Genomic DNA, 22,952 nt, shown 5'->3' on the forward strand with positions numbered 1-22,952 from the left:
ATTGACTTGGATGCTCTTGGAGTCTCGGTAGTAACAAGTATTTGTTTAAGGGGGTGTTTGGATATATCCTCCAAAATTTTAGTACCTGTCATATCGTATATTTTGATACTAATTAGGAGTATTAAATATAGTATAATTATAAAACTAATTGCACAGATGGAGTCTAATTCGCGAGACGAATCTATTAAAGCCTAATTAGTCCATGATTTGACAATGTGGTGTTACAGTAACCATTTGCTAATGATGGATTAATTAGGCTTAATAGATTCATCTCGTGAATTAGTATAGGGGTTCTGCAGTTAGTTTTATAATTAGCTCATGTTTAGTCCTCCTAATTAGCGTCCGAACATCCGATGTGACTCTCCTAAAGTTTAGTACCTCGTATCCAAACAACCCCGCGAGCTCCCAAGTGGTAAGGCAAAGGAGTTTACTCTATGTTCTTTTCATAGTGTTCTTTATTTTTTTAAAAAAAACTCTAATGTTTTAGAAGTGCAAAAGTGTTAGTTACAATGATACCATCTAATAGGGCAATATCATACATTGACACGTATAAAGATTATACGACTTAATAGATAACTTGCATAGTGTGCTGTGTTCTGGGTTGTCTCATAGTAACTCTACGATTCTTTAATTTGTGCAAGTGAAAAAGAAATATTTTGTGTTGTATAGCAATAAAAACTCGTGCAATGGTAGTAGAGTTATCTCATAATCCTAAGGTTTAGTTGAGGGGACAATTGTTTTGTGAAACAATGATCATTTTCTCTCACCTCGCTCTTTTCTCTTTCAAATATCCTATTAGCATTGCATAAGACAACATATTAGAAGCAATATGCACATGCCTTTGCGTCTTTGCAATTCCCGTTACGCCAATGATTCATCGGTAAAAACCTGACCTCTGACAATTGCTCAAATAAGTCGCGCCACATCAAATTTTTTTTCAATATTGTCATATCAGTTGGAGACTCAAACTATGAGAGAGCAGTAATTTAAAGCGAGATAGAAGGTTGAACTGGTAAATATAAATTGATCCGTTCAAGTTTCACGGCGACCGCAGCCAAAACACAGATAGCTGATTCCCGCGCCAAATCAAAAGAATCTATTATCTCGGATCTGGTGTCCTAGACACGAAGGTGCTCATACTATACGGAGAGAGTGTGCATAGGAGTGTCTGGTAAAAAAACTAAAGCGATTACCCGTTAAACCCTATCATCAATTGCATCAACCAAAAGGCATCGGAAAGAGAGGGGGCAACCAAAATCTCATCTTGCATTAGTTCTCTTCGAAATGGCACAGCCTATACGGAGTCTGACCCACATAGCAGCTGTAGACATACATGTACCCTCGGCAGCAACAGCAGGAATTGAAGGATTATCTCGACATGCCGTCTAAAATCTTGAACGGAGAAGGAAAAATGATCTAGAGTAGTTTACACGGAGTAACAGAACACTGGCACACCACCGGTGGTGCATAAAAACGGCACACGGGTACATGCAGGACACCGGTCGACGTGTGCCGATCCGGGGGGCATGCGTGCTGCGCGCGCGAGCGGCGGCGCGGCTTCTCTTCAGAGTTCAGAGGGCTCGCGCCTTGACGATGTCCATGCTCATCTCGCTGGGGTCGGTGGCCTGCAGCTCCACCTGGATGCCGTCCAGCTCCCGCTTGAACCGGTCCTTGGAGCTCGCGTACAGCATCTTGCTCCTCACCCTCGACGTGTCCGGGGACCTGCGGCATGCGGATCTCCATGGATTCACCAGCGTTCCGGCGGCGTTGTTATATATAATAATGAGATGAAATTATCAGCAACCGATTGGGATCACGTACCAGGAGATGAAGAAGATCTTGCTCTTCTGGCAGTTCTCGTCGGTGGTAAAGTCGAAGTCGAAGACGGCGTAGCGGCACTCGCTGTCGGGCATGGAGGCGGTGAAGTCATCGTAGGTGTCGCCCGGCTGCCCCAGCCTGTCCACCACCACCTGCTGCGTCTGCTCGTCGATCTTGAACGTGATGAACCGGAAGCTCCGCTTGGACTTGAGGTCCTGGAACTTGAGCTTGCACTCGTCGCTCACGGCCATCCCCGAGGCCGAGTTCGCCTTTGCGCATCATCAAGGTTTTTTTTTTGTTTTGCGATAACAACACAAGACCAAACACGTACGGTTATTACAGAACAAATCTTGCACCACTGGCATTACCTCCTCCAATAAGAAATTAATCAATCGAAATCGAGACATTGATCTGCAATGAGAAGAACATCAGGTGGGTGCTCGATCGCTCACCATGGTCGACGGGTTTGTCTCGTTTCCACAGCCGGGCTCGACGACGGTGCGGTGGCGAGGAGGCGGTGCGCGATGGCGATGGCGCGGACGGACGCAAGATTCTCAAGGCCTGTGTGACAGGGAGGAGGAGGCCAAATATAGGAGACGGGGATCTGTGCTGTGCGTGCCGCGGCGCCATGCCGCCACGTTCGGAGGAGGGGGGCGTGCTTGACCAAGCACGTCCCCTCCTTCGTGCGCGGTGCGCGCGTCCGGCATGCGCGCCACCACCACCCATCGGTCCTCCGCTTCGACAGGTCGCGGCCGGCCTTTCCTCTCCGGTTGGCTAGCGAGCGCAACATGAGGAACACTAACCATGAACTAGCTGTGACAGGCTGACAGCTAGACAACCTGGAACCCGGAACACCATCTGTAGGCTGTAGCGTCTGAATACTCGACAGAAAGCACAATTGGCACATAAGTATCTTCTGTTCTACAAGCAATCGAGGCAAAAAAAATATATGTAAAAGAAAAGCTGGACCCGAATGGATGCGAAAACTAACCGAATCCACAGAGTATAATCGTTCTGCCAGTTTCGAATAAGCACATGCCATCAGAACCAACTAGAAGAGCACAGTGGACAATCGGAGGTACCAAACTGATAAGTTTCAAACTGCACGTGGTTGGCAGAAAAATTCTCATTGTAAGTTACACGACCACGACCGCACAATACAAAAAGTCTAGAAGGATCTTCTCTATCGTAAGCTACAAAATTTCCATTCTTTAGCCAAAGAATTTTACAACTTTTGGAGACTGTTTAGCTTTTGCCTTTGTGTTGGCGTTCTTCTCATCATTTCCAGCCGATTTTGAACCTGGTTGCTTTGCCTTCTTTGATTTGGTGGGTTTCGGTTCTTCTTCTTCAATGAAGTCGTCCTCAAGGTCATCTCCACCATGGTGACCGACAGGGCCTTCCTGATAGTGTTCTTCCATGTTGACATCTGAAAATAAGCAGGCCAAATGCAACAGTAAATAGATATTCCTGTACTGGACAACTACAACATAGGTTCATGCATCATATTACTGACCATCTCAAACTATAGTATATTAGAATTTATCTTAGACATTGGCATATGCAAATCCAGACATTGTCAAGGGAAAAACAACATTTCACCCATCCTTAATAGTTACATGATGCAGCCTATATATCCATATTTTTTCCTTTATCTTTGACATTACAAATAAAATAACTGTAGATTCATGCTAAAAAGTAAAAACACTAGGCAAGAATATGGTGTATGCATCCTGCAGAAACACCTTGCTGGTTACTGTGGAGACTGGATAATAACTAAAGGTACGTCGACTATATAGATCAGTCACAAGAACTTTCCACACATGCTGGCCAGTGCTCCAAATTTTGAGAAAATGTCTAAACCGTGATGTTGCAATGGTATGTTAAGGAAGTTGATACCCATGGTCTGCTTACCATAATCTCTGGAGGACATCAAATCTTGTTTCCCTTTATTTGGACAATGCTTGGCCAAGTGTGTAACTTCACCGCATATCTTACAACAACCACCCTAACAAAGATATGGAGTTTAGATTTAAATGCAAGGAAGCCATAATCTTAACAAAACAAAGAAGAAAGAACACAAGTAAGCAGTCTCAGCAGTACTAAAAGCAATAGAAGAAAGTTTTGACATAAAAGCAGATTGATGCCCCAAAACATTGTTTTCATTAGATAGGGTTGTGCAGGATCACCAGGACCCCAGGAGGATAGACTTGGGAGCTAGCTAGAGGAAATTAAATATTCCATCAAGAGTTGATACAAGCAGTTTGGTATCTCCGGATTCTGAAGAAGGACAACCTTCATAGCTGAATGTATAAATAAGTTCAAGTTGAATTACTGGTTTTAGAAGAAGAGGCTTATAGGATCAATTTCCTAGGAAAATCTAAAGCCCCCGAAATTAGCAACTTGTCAATTGTTTGCCATATATTTAAAGGTTTGCCTATCCATTTGTTTGCATGGTGTGTCATTATCCAAAATAAGAAGGAAAAAACTTTCTAATCACCTAAAGCGTAGAGGAGATCACAAAAACCTAACTGGCACAAAATGATAAAAGCATTTTCTGTCAGGCATGGCATCTTTGTTTCCAATAGATTCTAGTTAAAAAAAATGTACGTGTTCTTATTTCACTATCTTGCATTTGCATACCAAGAGATTTGAGAAGGTATAAGGGAGTATGGTGAAATACCTTTGGATAAATGCCATGCTTGTTTTCAGGACAATCCTTGCTCAAATGCCCTTGCTGTTTGCAGACAAAGCAGCTTGCAAACTTTGTACCTCCTTTATATGGAGTTGTGTTAAATGAGTGAAACCATATAGGTAATGATAACAATGCTGGCAGGTATACAGTACTAGAAGATGTGTAAGATGGATGTATGATTATTACCATTTTCAATTGGCTTGGGGCACTTGGAAAGAGAATGTCCAGATTCACCACAGTTATAGCAAAATTTCTTTAAATTCCCCTCACTTTTCTCAGGACAGTTCTTCAGACTATGGCCACGCTCCCTGCAGTGCAAGCAAATCTAAAACGAACATAGTATTATTACATAGTCAAAAGAAGGCGAAAATGAATCATTGCAAAAGTAGAAATCAAACATAAACCAATTGACAAAAAAGTACATAAACAAAAACAACTAATTAACTCTGAGTATAACTCATTAACAAGAGCATTTGACAGAGGAGAGCTGCTAGTCCATCATATAACCATTGATCAAAGCAGGACATGTTTGGTCTTCCGAAAACAAACAAACAAACAAACAAACAGCACATTTTTGTTCAAAGAGTTATGTCATGAGTTTGAATCTGGCAAGCAGGGATAGTATCAGTAGCTGTACAGTACTACAGTGGCACTCCTTGCCCGATGAATACCTAATCAAGCAACGGCATGCTACAGGAAATTGAGCAATCTTAAAGAAAGGCAGCATCACTTATATGACTCTAGACCGGCTAAATTATTCAGCGTCTATGGCATCTTTGGCACTTTGAAATTACGGCTAAGCAAAGCGGCCTCACAAGGTACCGAATACATCATAGGCACTAGTGAGTTCGTACCTTGTTCTTGTCCCAGAGGGCCTTCTCGGGACAGGCCTTGGCGACGTGGTCGGTGGATTTGCAGATGAAGCAGCACTCCCCGGGCCGCATCCCGGGAACCCGCATCGGGTGCTTCGACCTCCCCGTGCCGCCTTTCTTGACCTTTTTGAACATGCTCTTCTTCTTATTCTTCTTGCTCTTCTTTTTGGAGCCGTCGGCAGAAGGGGCAGGCTGCGGAGGGAAGAGGTCCGGATTCGCCTCCCGGAAGCGCTTCCGCGCCTCTCGCTGCCGCTTGTTCGCCATCTGTGGCTACGGCAGCCTCTCTCGCGCTTGTATGCTTGCTATGTCCGGTGTCTTCCGCGGCGGCGGCGGTGGGAGGGGAAGGGGAGAAGGGTGTGAGGAGGAGGTCGGGAAGGGGTTCTCTTTCGGTGGAAGGGGTGCTTTAAGATTCGTGTTTTTATGCTGGAACGACGGATTCCTCACTACGCGAGGCAGCTCTTGCTTGCCAAGCCGGTCCGATTTCTCGCTCCTGCCAAATGGAAGTCAGTCGAACTTGTTTAGTTGTTTATCAATTTCGTTAAACACGTTTGAACCTGGGGATCGATTTGAAGAAAATTGAGGCTAAAACTGTTGCCTTGAAGGCCTGCTGGACTGAACTAAGTCTGGAATCAAATCATCGGTCATTCGGTCACCCAAACAGTCTTTCAGGCTTTCACATTGTCTTCTCGCTGACAAACAGATATTAAATTGTACCGCATAATGTTTTGTACAAGTAACTCAACTGACAAGAAAGTATTCTACTTTGAAACAATGTAAAAGTTACAACGTCTCACCTAGTGCATTTGAAATTCAGGTACATATTTCATCGGTCCAACTCCAATCATCGTTTGTACAGCGATTCCCAAAGAACACCGAGGTCGACATTACCTCCAGAGACGATGATCCCTATCTTGCTGCTCTCATGCCAAGCAGAGCTTTGCTTGAACTCGTCAGACATAACCGCGGCAAGGCCAATTGCACCACTGGGTTCAACAGCCACCTTCAGGATCTCGTAGCACATTTTCATAGCGTCCACAATGGCATTGTCATCCACAACGATGACATCATCCACCAAGTCACGCACCACAGGCCTAAAATATAGAGATCAGAAGTACCCATAAAACAAGATAGAATGCTGAGCATATAGGTGCTCTGCAGTATGTTTCAGATATTTGTGGTTATGCTCCTTTTACTGTCAGCATCATTAACTCACAGCATAACTGGAAGTTCTAACTTCTAACCAATACGGCCATAGTAGGTTCCAACATAACTGCATAACATTGAGTATTGGCAGCGTTGCAAACCATTTCAGGACATTAATTCATAACACCTTCTAGCAAAAACATATTATCCAACATTTTCATGAGCGGATCAAGCACAGGGTGGATCCAGCATGTCATTGTTGTCACTTGACAGCAATGAGCTCTTGCTAACCCTAAGTGAATTCTAAGTATAATTAGTCAATAAAATTACAAATGAATAAGTTATGACCTCATATTCCCATATAAGTGACACCAATAACATTATTTTCTGGATCCGTCCAAGCATACATGTCAAGAACTCAAGATAAAGGATGAGCGTTGTAGAAAAGGCTCAAAGAACCATCAACAAACAAGTGAAAACGATGATGCATGTATGTTCAGTGCAAATTGCTATACCATGTCAAGTCGCCAAGAAAAGCTCGTAGTCCATCAGCAATGGTGTTTGTGGAAGGCAATGTGATGATCCTTCCAGCAGCCTTGGATTGGGCAGAATCATCAGCACCTTTTGGCTCTGCTGCCAGAATACGTATGGAAGGGTTTATGGCCTTTGCAGCAAGGGTCACGCCAGAAATTAAACCACCACCTGCAGTTCAGCCAAAAAAATTATGCTAGTGTCAAAAATGAAAATAGTATTATTAACATTGTGAAAAAGTTAATGTCGTACATACCACTAATGGGAACAATTATTGTGTCGATTTCAGGAACTTGCTCCAAAAGTTCAAGAGATACTGTACCCTGACCACTGGAAAATCATCACAATTTTTCACACAGTAAGAGCACATGTTGACAATGCACAAAAACAAAACCTGAGAAAGTTAGCAGATCCAAAAATGGTTCAAATGATAGCAGTAGTTAGTGTCATTTGGTTAATAATTTACAGCTAGACCGTCTTCGATGTTAAGTAGCATTTCATTTCATTTCATTTTTCTTCCTTTTGTGTCCGGGTGCACACTTAAGCTAATGTTTAAGTTCCTTCGTTTCCTAATCCACATTTCTTTTGAAATCTGTAATCTTATCTACAAGCAGGGTCCTCCTTTTTGTCTATAAATAAAAATGGGTTCATATTCACTTAAACCAAATAACCCAACAAGCAAAATAAAAAAAAGTGGGTTGGTGTGATAAGTTCATTACGTGCCGAGGTTAGTATCAAGTAACTCCAACTGTTTTCACAATTATTTCAATAGAATTATTTCACTAGAAGGAGAACCTATCAATAGTTCAATACTGAAGTAAGCATCTGATAAAAATTCTCCATACATGGACATCCATGGTTCTCATCATTATATTAGGATATGGTAATCTAGAAAGACAAAGGTGTTTGAACAGACTGCTAAACCTACACGCTCCGGCCTTCTTAAAATTGCTAAGAATCTAGCCATTTGAGTGCATCACTTTGCAAAGCGTAGTGACCATGAACCAAAAACATTTCTCCATACCTCCGGTTCCAAATAGCTAACTGACTTCTTGCACATCAAAACAATTCTAGTGTTCCAATCCTAAACTGACTTCTTTTGATTCTTGCATATATCTAAATAAATTATATATCAGAAGCAGATCAAGTCTTTGGAAATGGACATAATTTCCACATTGCCCCTATGATGCAACCAAATGGGAGAGAATCAATAGACTCCTGTTCGGGAGCAATTCATTATTCCTGAATGCAGTATACAATGCCTTGCTGTACTGGGCTCTTCGAGGGTGCTTCTTTCCACTTCTCCCCACATAATAGAAGAACTAAACCAGAAAATCATTTCATGGCCAAAGCCCAAAACACACCTGATAGTGTACTTATTATTGAAGGGATGAATAAGAACAGCACCAGTCTCCTCCTGGACTCTTTTACAAACAGATTCTCTTGATTCAATGCTGACATCACTCCAGATGATATGACCACCATACCGCTTAACGTTGTCAACCTTGCATGCTGGTGCATTCTTTGGTATGACAATGTGTGCAGGTATGCCACGCAGCTTTGCGGCCAAAGCCACGGCGGCAGCATGGTTCCCGCTGCGGAAAAAAAACATCGTATCAATAACTTTCTGTTCTTCAGATGTCTGAAAAAATTTGCAAACAAAACATTGAAGCTAGCACCAAACCTGCTATGCGTCACCACACCCTTTGATGCCTGCTCATCATCAAGCGCAAATATCGAATTCGAAGCACCTCGGATCTTGAATGCGCCACTGCACAGCACAATATGTTTTCCCACACAAACAACCGTTACAGCACCATTTGTTAAAAGAAAATCAGTGCAGTACCAAATACAAAGCATTTCTATAACCGAATAACACATCGGATAGTAATCCTATCCCTACTCACGCCTTCTGGAAGCACTCGCACTTGAAGAACAGCTGCTTCCCCGCAATGGCATCGATCGATGTCGAGGACAGAACGGGCGTCCTGTGCACGTACGGCGCAATGCGGGCCTGCGCCTCCCTGATGGAATCGATGTCAGCAGCATAACCCTGGCCTCTTGTGATGTCGCTACTGTCGTCCCTGCTTCCCATCGAGCCTAGTAAGTTGAAACCACATCAGTTCTCTTGGAAAACGAACAGAAATTGATAGTCCACCACGCAGCAAACTGGGCGGATTGGACCATCCGTCCGAGAAGAAGGATTCGGGATTTGATTAGTCGCAGCAAAGAAAAGTTCCTTACAAATTGGCTCCTAGAACAATGAATCCGAGGAAAGCAGGGTTTCCTTACCAACAGCAGAAGGAACCAATCGAGGTCCGGATGAATCTCTCCACTCCAGGTCGCCGCTACTCGCCAAGATGAGGGGAGGACGAGGACGGCGACTGCAAGAGAAGAAAGAACTCCCGGTGTGCTTCCTGCTTCGCTGCTTCAGTAGTGTGTACTGTAGGTAGGAGGAGGCCGGTGACTAAGCCCATGTGAAGCCCACGCAAAAGAAACGGCCCATCACAGGCTCAAGCTCTCAACTCACTCGACCTCCCACGGCCCATCAGAACCAGCTTGCTGTGTTTCTCAGAGTCGCATGTTTTCAGTGACTGTAGTCTGTGACTACATTACTCCGCTGAGCCTGCTCCGATACTCCTCTTTTAGAAAAGAGCACACATCTTAAAGCAAATCTACAAATGTATTAGTCATTTTCTTAATTATTTCTCACCTGGGTCCCGAATGGGCCCAGCCCTTGCGAGCCCAGCCCAAGTCGCTCCCATATCCATCACTCTCCGGCTCTCCGGATCACTTTGTTCGGGGTCGTTCAATTCCCGTGAGAGCCGCCGTGCGGATGGCAGCAGCTAGCGGCGCTACAAGATTACAGTGACGGCACGCCGGCACCACCGAGCGGACCGATCGAGGTGGTAGCGTTCCATGGAGACAAGCCGTTCCTGCCACGCATCCTCCTTCACCGGCAGCAACACTCGTGGGAGGAGGTCCGCGGGTACCGTTTAGTTCATGTAAGGAGGTCAGTCGCTTCTTCCTGATGGCCGGTGTCCGCCGCCGGCAGCTCCCCGTGTTGGTAGGCGGTGACTGTGAGGATGGCCACCGCGTCGTTGATGCCACAACGAGAGTTGCTTGCCATGGGTTCTGAATTATGGTTAAGAGAAGAACATTGATTCATCTTTTTTTCATTTTTTAGAGATATAAGTTGATCAAGCTGTTGAACCCTTGATCCATCGACTTGATCCGCACTGGTTACCAATCGTAATATATATAAGTTTAGGCTTCCTTGTAAGTTGTAACTTCATTGTCTAGAAAGTGGTTCTTATGTCAACGGAGGATCAACAGTGATCACTCGTTTCCAAGGCAGTAAGCACATCACCCATTCACCCTCATCGACGTGCATGGTAAGAAAATCGAGATGCATGCAAACAGGCATCTGCCATCATGAGATTACATTGAGCCGTTAGAATTGGTTGCCGGAGATAACTAGCACCTCCCTAATTATCCTCTTTTTAGACAAAATTAAATTATGATCTAGTAGAAATCTTGAAGCAGTAGTGCAGTACGCATCTTGAGTCAATTCACTTGGAGCATCGTGATCAAAGCTGAAAACATACGAGCAAAAATAGCAAATACTCCTCCCTGGAGTGGAGAGGCTGGTGAATGGCGATAGTAAAAAGCGTTCACAGGTAAAACCTTCTGGCCAAGACTTTACACGTTTTCCAGTCAAAAAGTGCCATGGACGTTCGGCACCGTCCTCGCCGACCACCAACACAAGCAACAGCCGGTGGTGGACGTCCCTGAAGAGAAAGCGGCCATGCACCTCCTCACGTGGGCATAGCCACCGGCGAAGTGGGTGGCAGGAACCGCTGGCCGTGTGAAGTGCCGCTGCCGCTGTTTTCGAACGCCACTGGTCCTGTTTGTATACGCTTCTCCTAATCACGCTTGGATTATAATCTAAATGAAGATTTTCTCGCTTCTCGCTTCTCATAGTTCAAATTTCTGAAGCGTCTTACCATATAAACGAGAATCGGTGAAAATAAACAAAACATTTGACGGGATTCTCACTTATTTTCACCGATAAGCCGTTTATAAGCGGAAACAAACAGATAAGCCGCTTATAACAAACAGCTCCACTGCCGTCCGCAGTCCGCTCGGTGGCCTTCACGCAGACCTCACGTGAATTAAACGGCACCGAATAGTTCGGATCTGGAGCGACATGGACCGGGAACGGACTGGGCTTGGGAGGGCCGTGCCCATTCGGGATCCATGTGGCAAATAATTTAAGAAAATATGGCTAATTAATTGGTAATTTGCTTTAAGATGTGTGCTCTTTTCTTAAAAAAGGGGTACGTACTGGAGCAGTTCTCTAGAAATGTTACTTCGCTGAGATCGGCAGATAGAGAGAGGGAAAAAGGGAAAAGGGAACGTATAGGTATAGGACTATAGGAGCATGCACGGGCACCGATCAGGTTGTTGGCAACAAGACACAGCAGTGGCATACCGGCACTGGCAGCGGCGGTCACGGCCTCACCGGTCACCGTCGGCCTCCGTCTCTCCGAGAGCCGAGAGGGGCCCGGCCGTTATTATTTTTGTTTTACTTGTATTGTGGAGAAATATACCATCAGGTATTTTGTAGTGAACTATCGCTAAACTGGTTTGCTTTTCAATGAAGAACACCTTTTTATATCAGAAATATCTTTTAATGTTTTAGAAATACACGAATACATGAACAGCTGCTTGTTTGGGCCGGGGCATACAGCAGAACCAAGCTAGCCGGCCCAGCAGCATGCTTTGGCAGGTGCATCGGATTGCATAGGACGGGCGAGCGTGTATAGGAAGGTGGACTGCGGCGGGAGCACGGTACGATTCGTTGGATTGATTGGATGCATATGGACTTCAGCGGTGTTGGGTTGGAGTATTGGACAGGATTGGATGGCAGCAGCTTGTAATAGGGTTACACAGGATAGGAGCGTTATATATATATATATATATATATATATATATATATATATATATATTGAACTTCAGTGGATAATTAGGGGGTGTTCGGTAACCGGGACTGAAATTTAGCACTGTCATATTTGATGCTAATTAGGATGACTAAACATGATCTAATTATAAAACTAATTGCAGAACCTCTAGGCTAATTCGCGAGACGAACCTATCAAGCCTAATTAATCCATCGTTAGCAAAATAGTTACTGTAGCACCATATTGTCAAATCATGAACTAATTAGGCTTAATAGATTCATCTTATAAATTAGACTCCATCGTTAGTAATTAGACTATATTTAATATTCCTAATTAGTATATAAACATGATAGGGTAAAATTTTAGTCCCCTCGAAACCAAACACCCCCTTAGTGATTGGATCACGGATGTCAATCCAATCCCAGGTCTAGATATATCCACCCTTGCCACCGGTGCCGCACTGGCCGAGTAGCCATCTCCCATTTGTGCCCCTCACTTTGCTCGGATAACGACGGCGAAACTACCCTACCCACGCATCAGCCATCACTACCATCTTACGTTCCTGAGTCCGTGTCCTCCCCGATCCATGTTGTTGTTTTTTGCGAGACACGATCCATGTATTTGTACGAGTACGTGATGTCTGACGCGTGCTCCCAAGCAAGATGCCACGCACCTTGCGTATATGTTTTCCCACACGTAGATGCAAGTCTTCTTCAAGGGAACGTCACCGAGACCCAAGCAGGTAGCACCCACCGAGGTTGCTTGCAATTGCAATAATCCATCGAAATACAATTGGCCTACGGCCGGTTCAGATATACTCGTAGAACAAAACAAGGAGAGGAGGAAATGCTTTTGGGTTTTGGGAAGTGGGATAGATGGACAGGGGTGTGGGTGTTTTCTAATGGGGTCGTCAACTCGTGATCCAGTGAACCAGGACGGCTCGATCGGCATCCTCGCCGTGTTTCCGGAAATGTTCGCGTCAGGCGATACGCCATCCATGGATTGCAGGTTACCTTCAGTAGGTCAGCGTTCCACACGGCAGCCGGCAGTATGAAAATGAGATCAGACAGGGTAATTAATTAAACACCAACTGCGGAGAATAAATTTAAATGCATGAGGTGGTCGAAGCCTTGAAGGATAGGTTCCTGCAACTGAGGGGGTTCCATCCACGTACAGACGTAACCACAGGTGCTGGATCACTCAAATTGACAATTTTTATTGTTTGCTGATGCTCGAATGGAGTGCGACAGTAGAAATCAGCAGCCAGACAGTGTGTTCGCATGCCTGGCAAAAAAGATTAGTTTCTCTCTCCCAATTCATTCCTTTCCCCCCGCGATCACTTCGTCTTCGTGCCACCTGACGTGATCTTGGTAGCAAGGTCTACCTGCCGAAAAGAGCTTTCAGAAACGTTTGGCGTATGGCATATATGTTGGCATGGCATGCTCCCATTCTGCACTGCCACACCTCACCGTTCAACTACCACCTGCCGATCGCGATTCCTTCTCGAGATCAACTAACTGATCTCGATGTTCTGCTGCACACGCTGTCTCGTATTTGGAAGATTGAGCTCGGCGTCGGTTAAAACTCGGAAAGCAACCTACCCCTGAAGCAACCACGCAGTCCCAGCTGTTGGCGATGCAGGCGTAAGCTCGATTGATTGCCAGGTTATTTATCCGAGCACTGATGACACCGCGACGTGAAAACAATGCTAAGTTTACCAGGCAATCGTGGTCAGATTAGTTATCTGGATTTGACTTTGTGACACCGACCTCTTTGAGTCTGGCCGCATTTGAATTTGGACGGGTTTTAAGTGAGAATTCGAGATGGTTCTTTCTCCAAACAACGGTAACGATTTCGTCTCCCCCATCGGGGCACGTTTCTGCGTTCCCCCCAATAGATTACTAGCTGTCCAGGTAGAACCGGCACCTGGTTTTGTTTAACCAAATTTGATTTGACTCCGTTTTTCTTGTGCCAACTCTGGCCGCTCCTCTGCTCAGTTCCATTTGATTCGTTAGTTTCCAGCTAATTTAACTTAAAATCGATCTGACTTTTGCTTTGTGTTGAAAGTACGTGCGTGCATGTAGGCTGGTTATCCAAGCAAATCGAAGTCAAATTCGAATTAAAATTTATGTTTGCGATCCTGTCATCCAAACTTGCACACATCCTTTGCAAAAAGCTTTAACGTGTTGAGCATCCAAAGGTACATCATCAAATACAAAATTCAAACGCCACGCAAGTTTGTCTTTGAAAACGCATACCGCAACTCATGGACCGCGTGTGCGTTCCTTCCAGATCATTCAAGCCTGCCCGGCCAACGCATCCTCAAGGCCCAAGCTGAATACGGTGAAATTAAATACTACTACATGTATACGCGTAGTACATCGTCTTAATAATACAAAAGGCATGCATTTCTCTCGCATATTCTGTTTTTGTTCTTTATCTTAGAAGTAGAGCAATGCAAAGTTTTGCTATAATTATCGCTTATTACTCCCACTGCGTTAAAATATACAGTGTTTAGGATAAGAAGTACTCGTCCCAAACATCATATTTTAAAAGAGAGAGAGAGAGTGGATAGATAGAAGCATCACTATAACCTTTATTTCACGCTCATGTCTATAACAATCGAGAAATACACCTTTTCTTTTTCCTCATTTCTTTCTTGCTTTTGTTTGCTACTTTTCACTTTTTCTCAGGACAATCTTTTTTTAAGATAAGTATTAATACATAAATCATTTTAATCATCACTGACACGTTGGACTATTTATGCTTACTGAGGATAACATTATCGCAAATGTAGTGGTAGAGGAGTAGGGGACAATGCTATTTTGCATTATTATTAGCGAAATAAAGGATTTTATCAAGAAAACATCTGAAATACTTTTGACTCCAACCAAAAACTAATTGGATCGTACAAGAAACGAAAATGGATCGAAACCGCTACGCTGCTTTATTCGCCAGGTGGACATCGAACAAAAAAAACTTTGCTGTTTCTCAACTTGACGTTGCGTAAGCTTAGCAAGTTAGCAGTTAGTTTTTTTTTCTCGAATAGCTTAGCAGTTAGCTAAAAAATACTCCAACGCAAGCATGATGTGGGTTCCACTTCCGCTATCACGAGCCGACGAGCCTATAAATTCGGCCCGGTTTAAAGTTTAAACCAAATCACACTCTCCCCGAACAATTCCACGAACCAAAGCGAGCCAAACCGAAAAGAACCCCCAAAGCGGAGCCATCGCACCGCACCGGCGGTAAAATGGCGGCGAGCACTCGAACCCTCTTCCTCTCCTGCTTCAATGGCGGCGGCGGCGGCGAGGTGAGCCGCCACCTCGCGCTGCGGCCGCGGTACCCGTCCATGCCGCGGCGCCCTAGACCGGCCACGGTCGCCGGCGACGCGGGAGGAGGCGGAGGAAGCGGCGGCGACCTGGAGGCCGCGAAGGGGGCTGCGGAGAAGGCGGCGGAGGAGGAGAAGGTGGCGGTGTTCGAGGTGATCGGAATGTCGTGCGCCGCGTGCGCGGGGTCGGTGGAGAAGGGCGTGAAGCGCCTCCCGGGCATCCACGACGCCGCCGTCGACGTCCTCGGGGGCCGCGCGCAGGTCATCTTTTACCCCGTCTTCGTCTCGGTGAGTATCGGGCACCCTGGTTGATAATTGATACGCGTGTTACTTTCTATTCAATTTTTTTATGAGCTGTTTGCAGATGATGTTACAAGGTTGGCCATAGGCTCGACATCACCACTAGCAAAAATCCAAAAGTCGCCATGAATAATCAAAGGATGTCAACATTACTTTTAGGATGCTTCACTATAGTTTTGTTCTGTCATACTGTATCACCGTCGTGAGAATCCTGGAAGTAGATACATGCCTTATGCCTACATAGGGCGGCCTTCAATCATGGAAGTTCCAATCTCTGGATTTTTTTAAAATAAAATTATTATATGCAGACATATAGAGAGACAAAGACATAAAGAATTAGGTACTGTGTGAATATTTAAACAGAAATTTCAGTTACATTTTACATAGTCTATATGTGATTCAGTGTCGTGATTGGACGCTTGATCCATTTACTTTGCTATATGATTTTGATATAGCATGAAGAGCTGTAGTTTGGCACGCTTCATCTAGTTAGTTGACAATATAATTCTGATTAAATTAAATGTACAGCTACAGAATTGGACATTTCGACACAGTTAGTTTGCCATATAACTTTGACATAACATAGAGTCTGTTTTTAAGAAAAGAATTCCTGCAAGTATTTCTACATGTAATTATTCTAGATGAAGGTTTTGTGTGGTACTAATTCATTTTATGCTACATAAGTGGATAATTAATTGAAATGAAATGGCTCATGAGAAGTTTTATTTGTGTCTATTTTTTTTCCGAGTGGTTTGAAAGGCTAGAGGTAGACAGCTTTGCTTATGATGTGCAACTTCCAACTGCTGTGACACCAAGACATGATTACCCTGTTAGAAACCAGTAAACATGTTTTGCTGTGAATGTCATGATATGCAAATTGCACCAGGGCTGCAGGTTCAGTATAGATATGGATTTCCTCTTAAGAAAAGAAAAGCTGCTTACTGTTTACAAGTTTTCAACTACAAATGCTGTGAGCTTTTGCTCCTAGACAGATATTAGAAGGAAATCTCTACCAAACATGCCTTTTTAAAGCCATTTCTAAATGCTAATTTGCATGACACTCCAATAAGATAGTCCCAAATCTAACTAATTACTAATTTGCGTATCGAAAATTGGGTTGCACACTGCATCCTCTTGGCTCCAGTTATTCACACATAACACATAACTGATTTTTTTTCGAATACGCAAGAGAACCACATATCATTGCATTAAGAAGAAGAATTCGAACATATACACCACACAACACACACCACTGAATATTGATACATACCACAATTCCTCTTTTTGGTTTAGCTATATCTCTTTACTTTGTTTTACCTTGTGTTTTGTTTCATAGTTTGCAGTAGTTAATCTGTTCATTTGGTGTGTTCCTTCTGATCATATTCCAAATTGATTATTAGGTTGTTCAGGTTGGAATAAATTGTCGTATTCAAGAACAGTCGCCACTCACGTTTCTCATCCCAAAGTAACTTTCTTTCATCAGTGGCCCATTGGGAGTGCAAAATTGCAATCGTGTCCCATTAAAACAGCTTTCAACTTTGGGAGAAAGACATATCCCTTTCACCAGTATATTGTCAATATTGATATCGATAGGGCAAAATGGGGAACTTTTTTTTATTACTGGAAGTCCTTTTCCTGCAGTATAAGTGGATTGTTCTAATTTCATGAGGAGGGATGGTTCATGTGGTTGCCACTTTAGGAGCAGGAAAAAATTTCATCTCATATTTCAACCTAGTGGTTACTTGCACAGTATTGGATGCATAGGATTTTGTTGGTGACAATTCACAATCACTGAACTGGATATAATAGTTCCACTTATGGGATGACTCTGTGTATCAAATATGATGCTGAGATACTATTGAAGGAACCCTTTTTTGCATATTTATTTATCTCAAGAAGAGCCATATAGGTTCACTTTATCTTTTACATATTTAGCACTCAAGAAGAACAATAACATTAGTCCTCATCTTTTTTTTTCAAGAACACAATCATCAGTTTAGACTTTCAGTTGATCAGATCTAATCATTGCAATACCATTGGGTTGTTTGGATATCAAATTGTATCAAAACTAGATTTTTTTTTGTAACAATATCTAGAGCCTAGCAACCTAAAACCTTATTTGGGTAAGAGAGGATAAAACCAGCATAAGAAAATCTGTACTGCTAAGACTCAAAATATGAATATTGTGGAAAACTACTCCTACCTATTTTTCTCAAAACCATCTATGCCTTTCACATTCTCTTTTTATCTCGAACACCCCTGTTCACATTCTCAACAAACTCAACTGATAGATATATGGTGGCCACATGTGCATGGGAGATACATAGTTGCATGTTTACTTAACCGAACTCTCTGCTCCCTTTTCCTATCGCATATATTGTCCAATATTTAATAAATTATTTGTGGCACATCTTAAGTTCTGAAACCTATTATACATACAGATGACATTAGTAGTTTGATGTCATGTTTTACTGTCTATTTGCCCGTGTTGTTCAAAATTTGTTTCCTACATATTTAGATGTCGTGTTCATGTATGGCATTTGACAGGAGGAGAAAATTAGGGAAGCCATCGAGGATGTTGGTTTTGAAGCTAAGCTGATCAACGAGGAGGTCAGGGAAAAGAACATTCTAGTATGCAGGCTGCATATAAAAGGAATGACCTGCACTTCTTGCACAAACACAGTAGAATCTGCCTTGCAAGCTTTTCCTGGGGTTCAAAGAGCTTCAGTTGCATTGGCTACTGAAGAGGCAGAGATCCGTTATGATCGCAGGATTGTTGCTGCTAACCAACTTATCCAGGCAGTGGAAGAGACTGGCTTTGAAGCAGTCCTGATCACTGCAGGAGAAGATCGGAGCAGGATAGATCTCAAAATAGACGGCGTTCTCAATGAGAGGTTAATAATGATACTAGAAAGCTCTATACAAGCTCTTCCTGGTGTGGAAGACATAAAAGTTAACACTGAACTCCACAAGATCACCATCTCATACAAGCCTGACCAGACAGGACCCAGGGACCTCATCGAAGTCATTGAGTCAGCCACATCTGGTGATATTACTGCATCAATATATCCAGAAGCGGAAGGAAGGGAGCATCATAGGTATGGGGAAATCCAGCGATACAAGCAGTCTTTCTTGTGGAGCTTAATATTCACTATCCCAGTGTTTCTCACCTCCATGGTATTCATGTACATTCCTGGGCTGAAGGATGGGCTCGAAAAAAAGGTTGTCAACATGATGAGCATTGGTGAACTATTGCGGTGGATCTTGTCAACACCAGTCCAATTTATAATTGGCCGCAAGTTTTATACTGGTGCTTACAAGGCAATGTGCCATGGCTCCCCGAACATGGATGTTCTCATTGCTCTAGGGACGAACACTGCTTACTTTTACTCAGTTTACTCGGTTCTTCGAGCAGCTACCTCTGAGAATTACATGTCAACTGATTTTTTCGAGACAAGTTCCATGCTCATATCATTTATCCTCCTTGGTAAGTACCTTGAGATCTTGGCAAAAGGGAAGACCTCTGAGGCTATTGCTAAACTGATGGATCTTGCACCGGAAACTGCAACACTGTTGATACATGACCATGAAGGGAATGTTGTAGGAGAGAAAGAGATTGACAGTAGATTGATTCAGAAAAATGATGTTATCAAAGTAGTCCCCGGTGGGAAAGTTGCTTCTGATGGCTTTGTTATATGGGGCCAAAGCCATGTGAATGAAAGTATGATAACTGGAGAATCGCGGCCCGTGGCAAAGAGGAAGGGTGATACCGTAATTGGAGGTACGGTCAATGAGAATGGTGTGCTCCATGTCCGGGCAACATTTGTCGGATCCGAGAGCGCGCTGTCACAGATTGTAAGGCTTGTAGAATCAGCACAAATGGCAAAAGCTCCTGTCCAGAAGTTTGCTGATCAGATATCTAGAGTCTTTGTCCCACTTGTAAGTTCTATTACATTGTTGTAATAAGATCAATGGGTTATTCTTATCAATGATGAATAACCTTCTCCATGGTTGCAGGTTATTGTTCTCTCTTTGCTTACTTGGCTCGTGTGGTTCTTAGCTGGGAGGTTCCATGGTTACCCTTACTCATGGATACCTTCTTCCATGGATAGCTTTCAACTTGCCCTTCAGTTTGGAATATCAGTTATGGTGATTGCTTGTCCTTGTGCCTTAGGGCTGGCAACTCCAACTGCGGTAATGGTTGCAACTGGAGTCGGTGCCTCAAAAGGCGTTTTGATCAAGGGTGGGCAAGCTCTTGAGAGTGCACATAAGGTACGGAAAATTCCCTTCCTCACGTGGATACACTTGTTTCAGACATTGCTTTCAAATTGGTGACAAACTGATAACACTACTTATTTTTATGACATTTCACAGGTAGACTGCATTGTATTTGATAAAACAGGAACACTGACTATTGGGAAGCCTGTTGTTGTCGACACCAGGCTTCTCAAAAACATGGTCTTGCGTGAATTCTATGATTGTGTTGCAGCAGCAGAGGTATGTTATTTGACTCTATTATTCTCGTCATCATTTTGATTGAAAATAACTTTTAGTGCTTTTGAAGTGAAACTTTTCTCAAATTATATGAATTTCTTGTCTCATTCAGGACAACAGTGAGCACCCACTGGCGAAGGCAATAGTGGAGCATGCCAAGAAGCTGCACTCAGAAGAAAACCACATCTGGTCTGAAGCAAGGGATTTTATTTCAGTACCTGGACATGGTGTCAAGGCCAAAGTTAATGATAAGAGTGTCATTGTGGGGAACAAGAGCTTTATGCTGTCATCAGGCATTGATATCCCCATGGAAGCTTTGGAAATACTAGCGGAAGAAGAGGAGAAAGCACAAACAGCCATTATTGCGGCTATGGATCAAGAAGTTGTGGGCATAATCTCTGTATCTGACCCTATAAAACCAAATGCCCATGAAGTGATATCATACCTCAAATCCATGAATGTGGAGAGCATAATGGTGACCGGGGATAACTGGGGGACTGCTAATGCCATTGGCAAAGAGGTTGGCATTGAAAAGATCATTGCTGAAGCAAAACCAGAGCAGAAGGCTGAGAAGGTGAAGGAACTTCAGGTGAGATATTTTCTGCTTTATATCATAGCTTTCTTGTTTTCCTCTTGCAATCATTTAGTTATTTATTTACTGTCCTTGCATCTTAATTCTTGCAGTTGTCTGGAAAAACCGTGGCGATGGTTGGTGATGGAATAAACGACTCCCCAGCACTTGTGTCAGCTGATGTAGGTCTGGCAATTGGTGCAGGAACAGATGTCGCCATTGAAGCGGCCGACATTGTCCTCATGAAGAGCAACTTGGAGGATGTGGTCACTGCTATCGATCTTTCCAGGAAGACGTTCTTCCGCATTCGAATGAACTATGTCTGGGCTCTCGGCTACAACATCATCGGCATACCAATAGCTGCGGGGGTGCTCTTCCCATCGTCCCGGTTCCGCCTGCCACCATGGGTTGCCGGCGCCGCAATGGCGGCTTCATCCGTCAGTGTCGTATGTTGGTCTCTGCTGCTGAGGTACTACAAAAGTCCAAAGAAGTTTGGCAATTGATGGCACAGGAGCAACCTGAGCAGTATTAGCTTGAAATGAACCCTAGATATCAATGAGTATAATCGTACATAGTAGCGGGTGAACTTCCTGGAGTTGAAGTTGCGTAAAATAAGCTGTACATATGCGTTACTTCTGTTGTGGAGTTCGATCACAAGTTTTTTTTTCCGTGAATACGTAGGAGAGCTGCGTATCTTAAGAAAAAAGTTTTCATACATCGCGGGCCTATCCGGGCGCACGCACACGGGTTTAGCCATATTTTAGCTTACATTACACCACCACAACGACAACACAAATGGCACAGAAAGGCTGAAATCAGAAATGTTGATCTAAAATACCTGATGGCATTGGCCAGCCTATGACAGCTAGGTGTTTTGCATCGGAGTTGCCCTTCCTGAATGATCTCGTGCAGCAGCTGTGAGGCATGATTTGGTGGTGATCTTGCAAACACCCTTTCATTGCGTTCCTTCCATATTTTTCATGAAACAAGCATAAACGCCGAGTCGAAGCCTTTCCTTTGCCCTAAATGGACACTGCTTCTCTTGCTAAGCCACCAGTCTAACAACCCGACTTCATTTACCGGAATGGTGTTGTGCAGGTTCAGTACTGCACTGACTCGATGCCACACTTGCATGGAGAATGAGCACTTGGAGAAGAGGTGATCAACAGTCTCTGATTCTTAGTCACACAAGCCACAACACGCATGTTCCTGCAATCCCTCGCCTCTGCCTCCTGGCAGTTGTCCAAAGCCGATTCTTGACAGCTAACCACATGAATACCTTCACTTTTAATGGTGCCCAAGCCTTCCAAATCGGTTCTGCTGCGGCGAACTTGACGGAGGTGCTGTAGAAGAACTTGCATACCGATTTAGCGGAGTAAGAACCAGAGATATCCCATTTCCAGATAACCGAATCTTCCACCCCGGGTGTTAACTGAACCTGCTGTAAGTGATGCCATAAGGCGACGTATTCAATTAACGTAGTTACTGTTAGGTGTACGACAATATCATGAATCCATTGCTTTTTGTGCATCCCCTACACTACTGTCCATCGATTTTTGATTCGTGGCCTGATCAAGTTGCACAATTCCGGAGCCAAGGTACACAGCGAGGCCTGGCCTATCCAGTTATCGACCCAAAACAATACTAAGTTGCTATCCCCTACTTGTACTTAAATCGAAGCTTGGAATAATTTTTTCAGATCATTATCCTGCTCGAAGTCGAGCCGCATATGTTTCCATGGGCGATCGGGATCCCCACTCGATCACAAGTTCTGGATTGTGTCATTAACATTGTAGAGGCACGTGCATGGTTGCATGGACGCATGGTGTATATTATAGGAGTATATAGCTATTGACCTTTTGTATTTACTTGTTGGTACTGTGAAAGGATGTATCGATGTGTTGGTTGATCCCATGACCTATATACCTTTTTTTAGATACAATCCATGATCTGTACACATGAACATGATGGATTGATGATAGATTATGGAAACAGAATTTGTGTTTCCAGTCTCCAACGTGACATATGAAAGACTCCGAGCAACGTCGACGACGCTTGTTGAATTGAACTACTTGGACGGAGGGGGTCATGGTCAGTTGGAGGTGCCAGTTAATGGGATCAGACTCGACCGGTCGAAAGCAGAGAGGCTGGTGTGGTGTGCTTGGTGATGCTGGAGCTAGAAAGTCGCCTCTTCACTCTCCACGGTTGCTTTACTTTCCTCTTGTGGGCAACATTAGTT

The 22,952-nt window shown here is 43.8% G+C and overlaps 3 protein-coding genes across 4 annotated transcripts; 1 reads left to right on the forward strand and 2 right to left on the reverse strand.

Moving 5' to 3' along the window:
* Positions 1–1,245: 1,245 nt before the first annotated feature.
* LOC101774933 lies at positions 1,246–6,022 on the reverse strand. Its single transcript, XM_014805582.2, is given in 10 exon segments — positions 1,246–1,722; positions 1,822–2,087; positions 2,271–2,335; positions 2,338–2,371; positions 3,051–3,244; positions 3,730–3,823; positions 4,499–4,590; positions 4,697–4,835; positions 5,365–5,872; positions 5,937–6,022. Coding segments are annotated over 9 exon segments (1,317 nt in total). The 5' UTR covers positions 5,647–5,872; positions 5,937–6,022; the 3' UTR covers positions 1,246–1,571.
* On the reverse strand, positions 5,991–9,482 carry LOC101775337 (serine racemase). Of its 2 annotated transcripts, XM_022828440.1 has the most exons (8): positions 9,349–9,482; positions 8,964–9,156; positions 8,741–8,827; positions 8,421–8,651; positions 7,313–7,386; positions 7,041–7,227; positions 6,177–6,473; positions 5,991–6,071 (listed from the first exon to the last, which is right to left on the reverse strand). In XM_022828440.1, exons 2-7 carry the CDS (start codon positions 9,149–9,151, stop codon positions 6,224–6,226), a joined length of 1,017 nt encoding a protein of 338 aa, XP_022684175.1. In that variant the 5' UTR covers positions 9,152–9,156; positions 9,349–9,482; the 3' UTR covers positions 5,991–6,071; positions 6,177–6,223. The 2 variants fall into 2 exon arrangements, with proteins under 2 accessions (XP_022684175.1, XP_004976460.1); XM_004976403.4 differs by having other exon boundaries at positions 6,066–6,473.
* Positions 9,483–15,270: 5,788 nt separating this feature from the next.
* LOC101776017 (copper-transporting ATPase HMA5) lies at positions 15,271–21,430 on the forward strand. Its single transcript, XM_004976405.3, has 6 exons — positions 15,271–15,636; positions 18,196–19,587; positions 19,666–19,920; positions 20,023–20,145; positions 20,255–20,731; positions 20,827–21,430. Exons 1-6 carry the CDS (start codon positions 15,271–15,273, stop codon positions 21,214–21,216), a joined length of 3,003 nt encoding a protein of 1,000 aa, XP_004976462.1. The 3' UTR covers positions 21,217–21,430.
* The last annotated feature ends 1,522 nt before the right edge of the window (positions 21,431–22,952 follow it).

This window comes from Setaria italica, chromosome VII (genome assembly GCF_000263155.2).
Source record: "Setaria italica strain Yugu1 chromosome VII, Setaria_italica_v2.0, whole genome shotgun sequence".
Taxonomy (NCBI): Eukaryota; Viridiplantae; Streptophyta; class Magnoliopsida; order Poales; family Poaceae; genus Setaria; species Setaria italica.

What these genes read in the sequence shown, in the direction of transcription:
- LOC101775337 (XM_022828440.1), bottom strand. Translation starts at nt 9,151, where the DNA reads ATGGGAAGCAGGGACGACAGTAGCGACATCACAAGAGGCCAGGGTTAT. An exon ending in TGCGAGTGCTTCCAGAAGGC is followed by an intron (nt 8,828 to 8,963) that starts GTGAGTAGGGAT and finishes TGTGCTGTGCAG; the next exon opens with TGGCGCATTCAAGATCCGAG. An exon ending in AATAATTGTTCCCATTAGTG is followed by an intron (nt 7,228 to 7,312) that starts GTATGTACGACA and finishes GCTGAACTGCAG; the next exon opens with GTGGTGGTTTAATTTCTGGC.
- LOC101776017 (XM_004976405.3), top strand. Translation starts at nt 15,271, where the DNA reads ATGGCGGCGAGCACTCGAACCCTCTTCCTCTCCTGCTTCAATGGCGGC. An exon ending in TTTACCCCGTCTTCGTCTCG is followed by an intron (nt 15,637 to 18,195) that starts GTGAGTATCGGG and finishes GGCATTTGACAG; the next exon opens with GAGGAGAAAATTAGGGAAGC. An exon ending in AGAAGGTGAAGGAACTTCAG is followed by an intron (nt 20,732 to 20,826) that starts GTGAGATATTTT and finishes TAATTCTTGCAG; the next exon opens with TTGTCTGGAAAAACCGTGGC.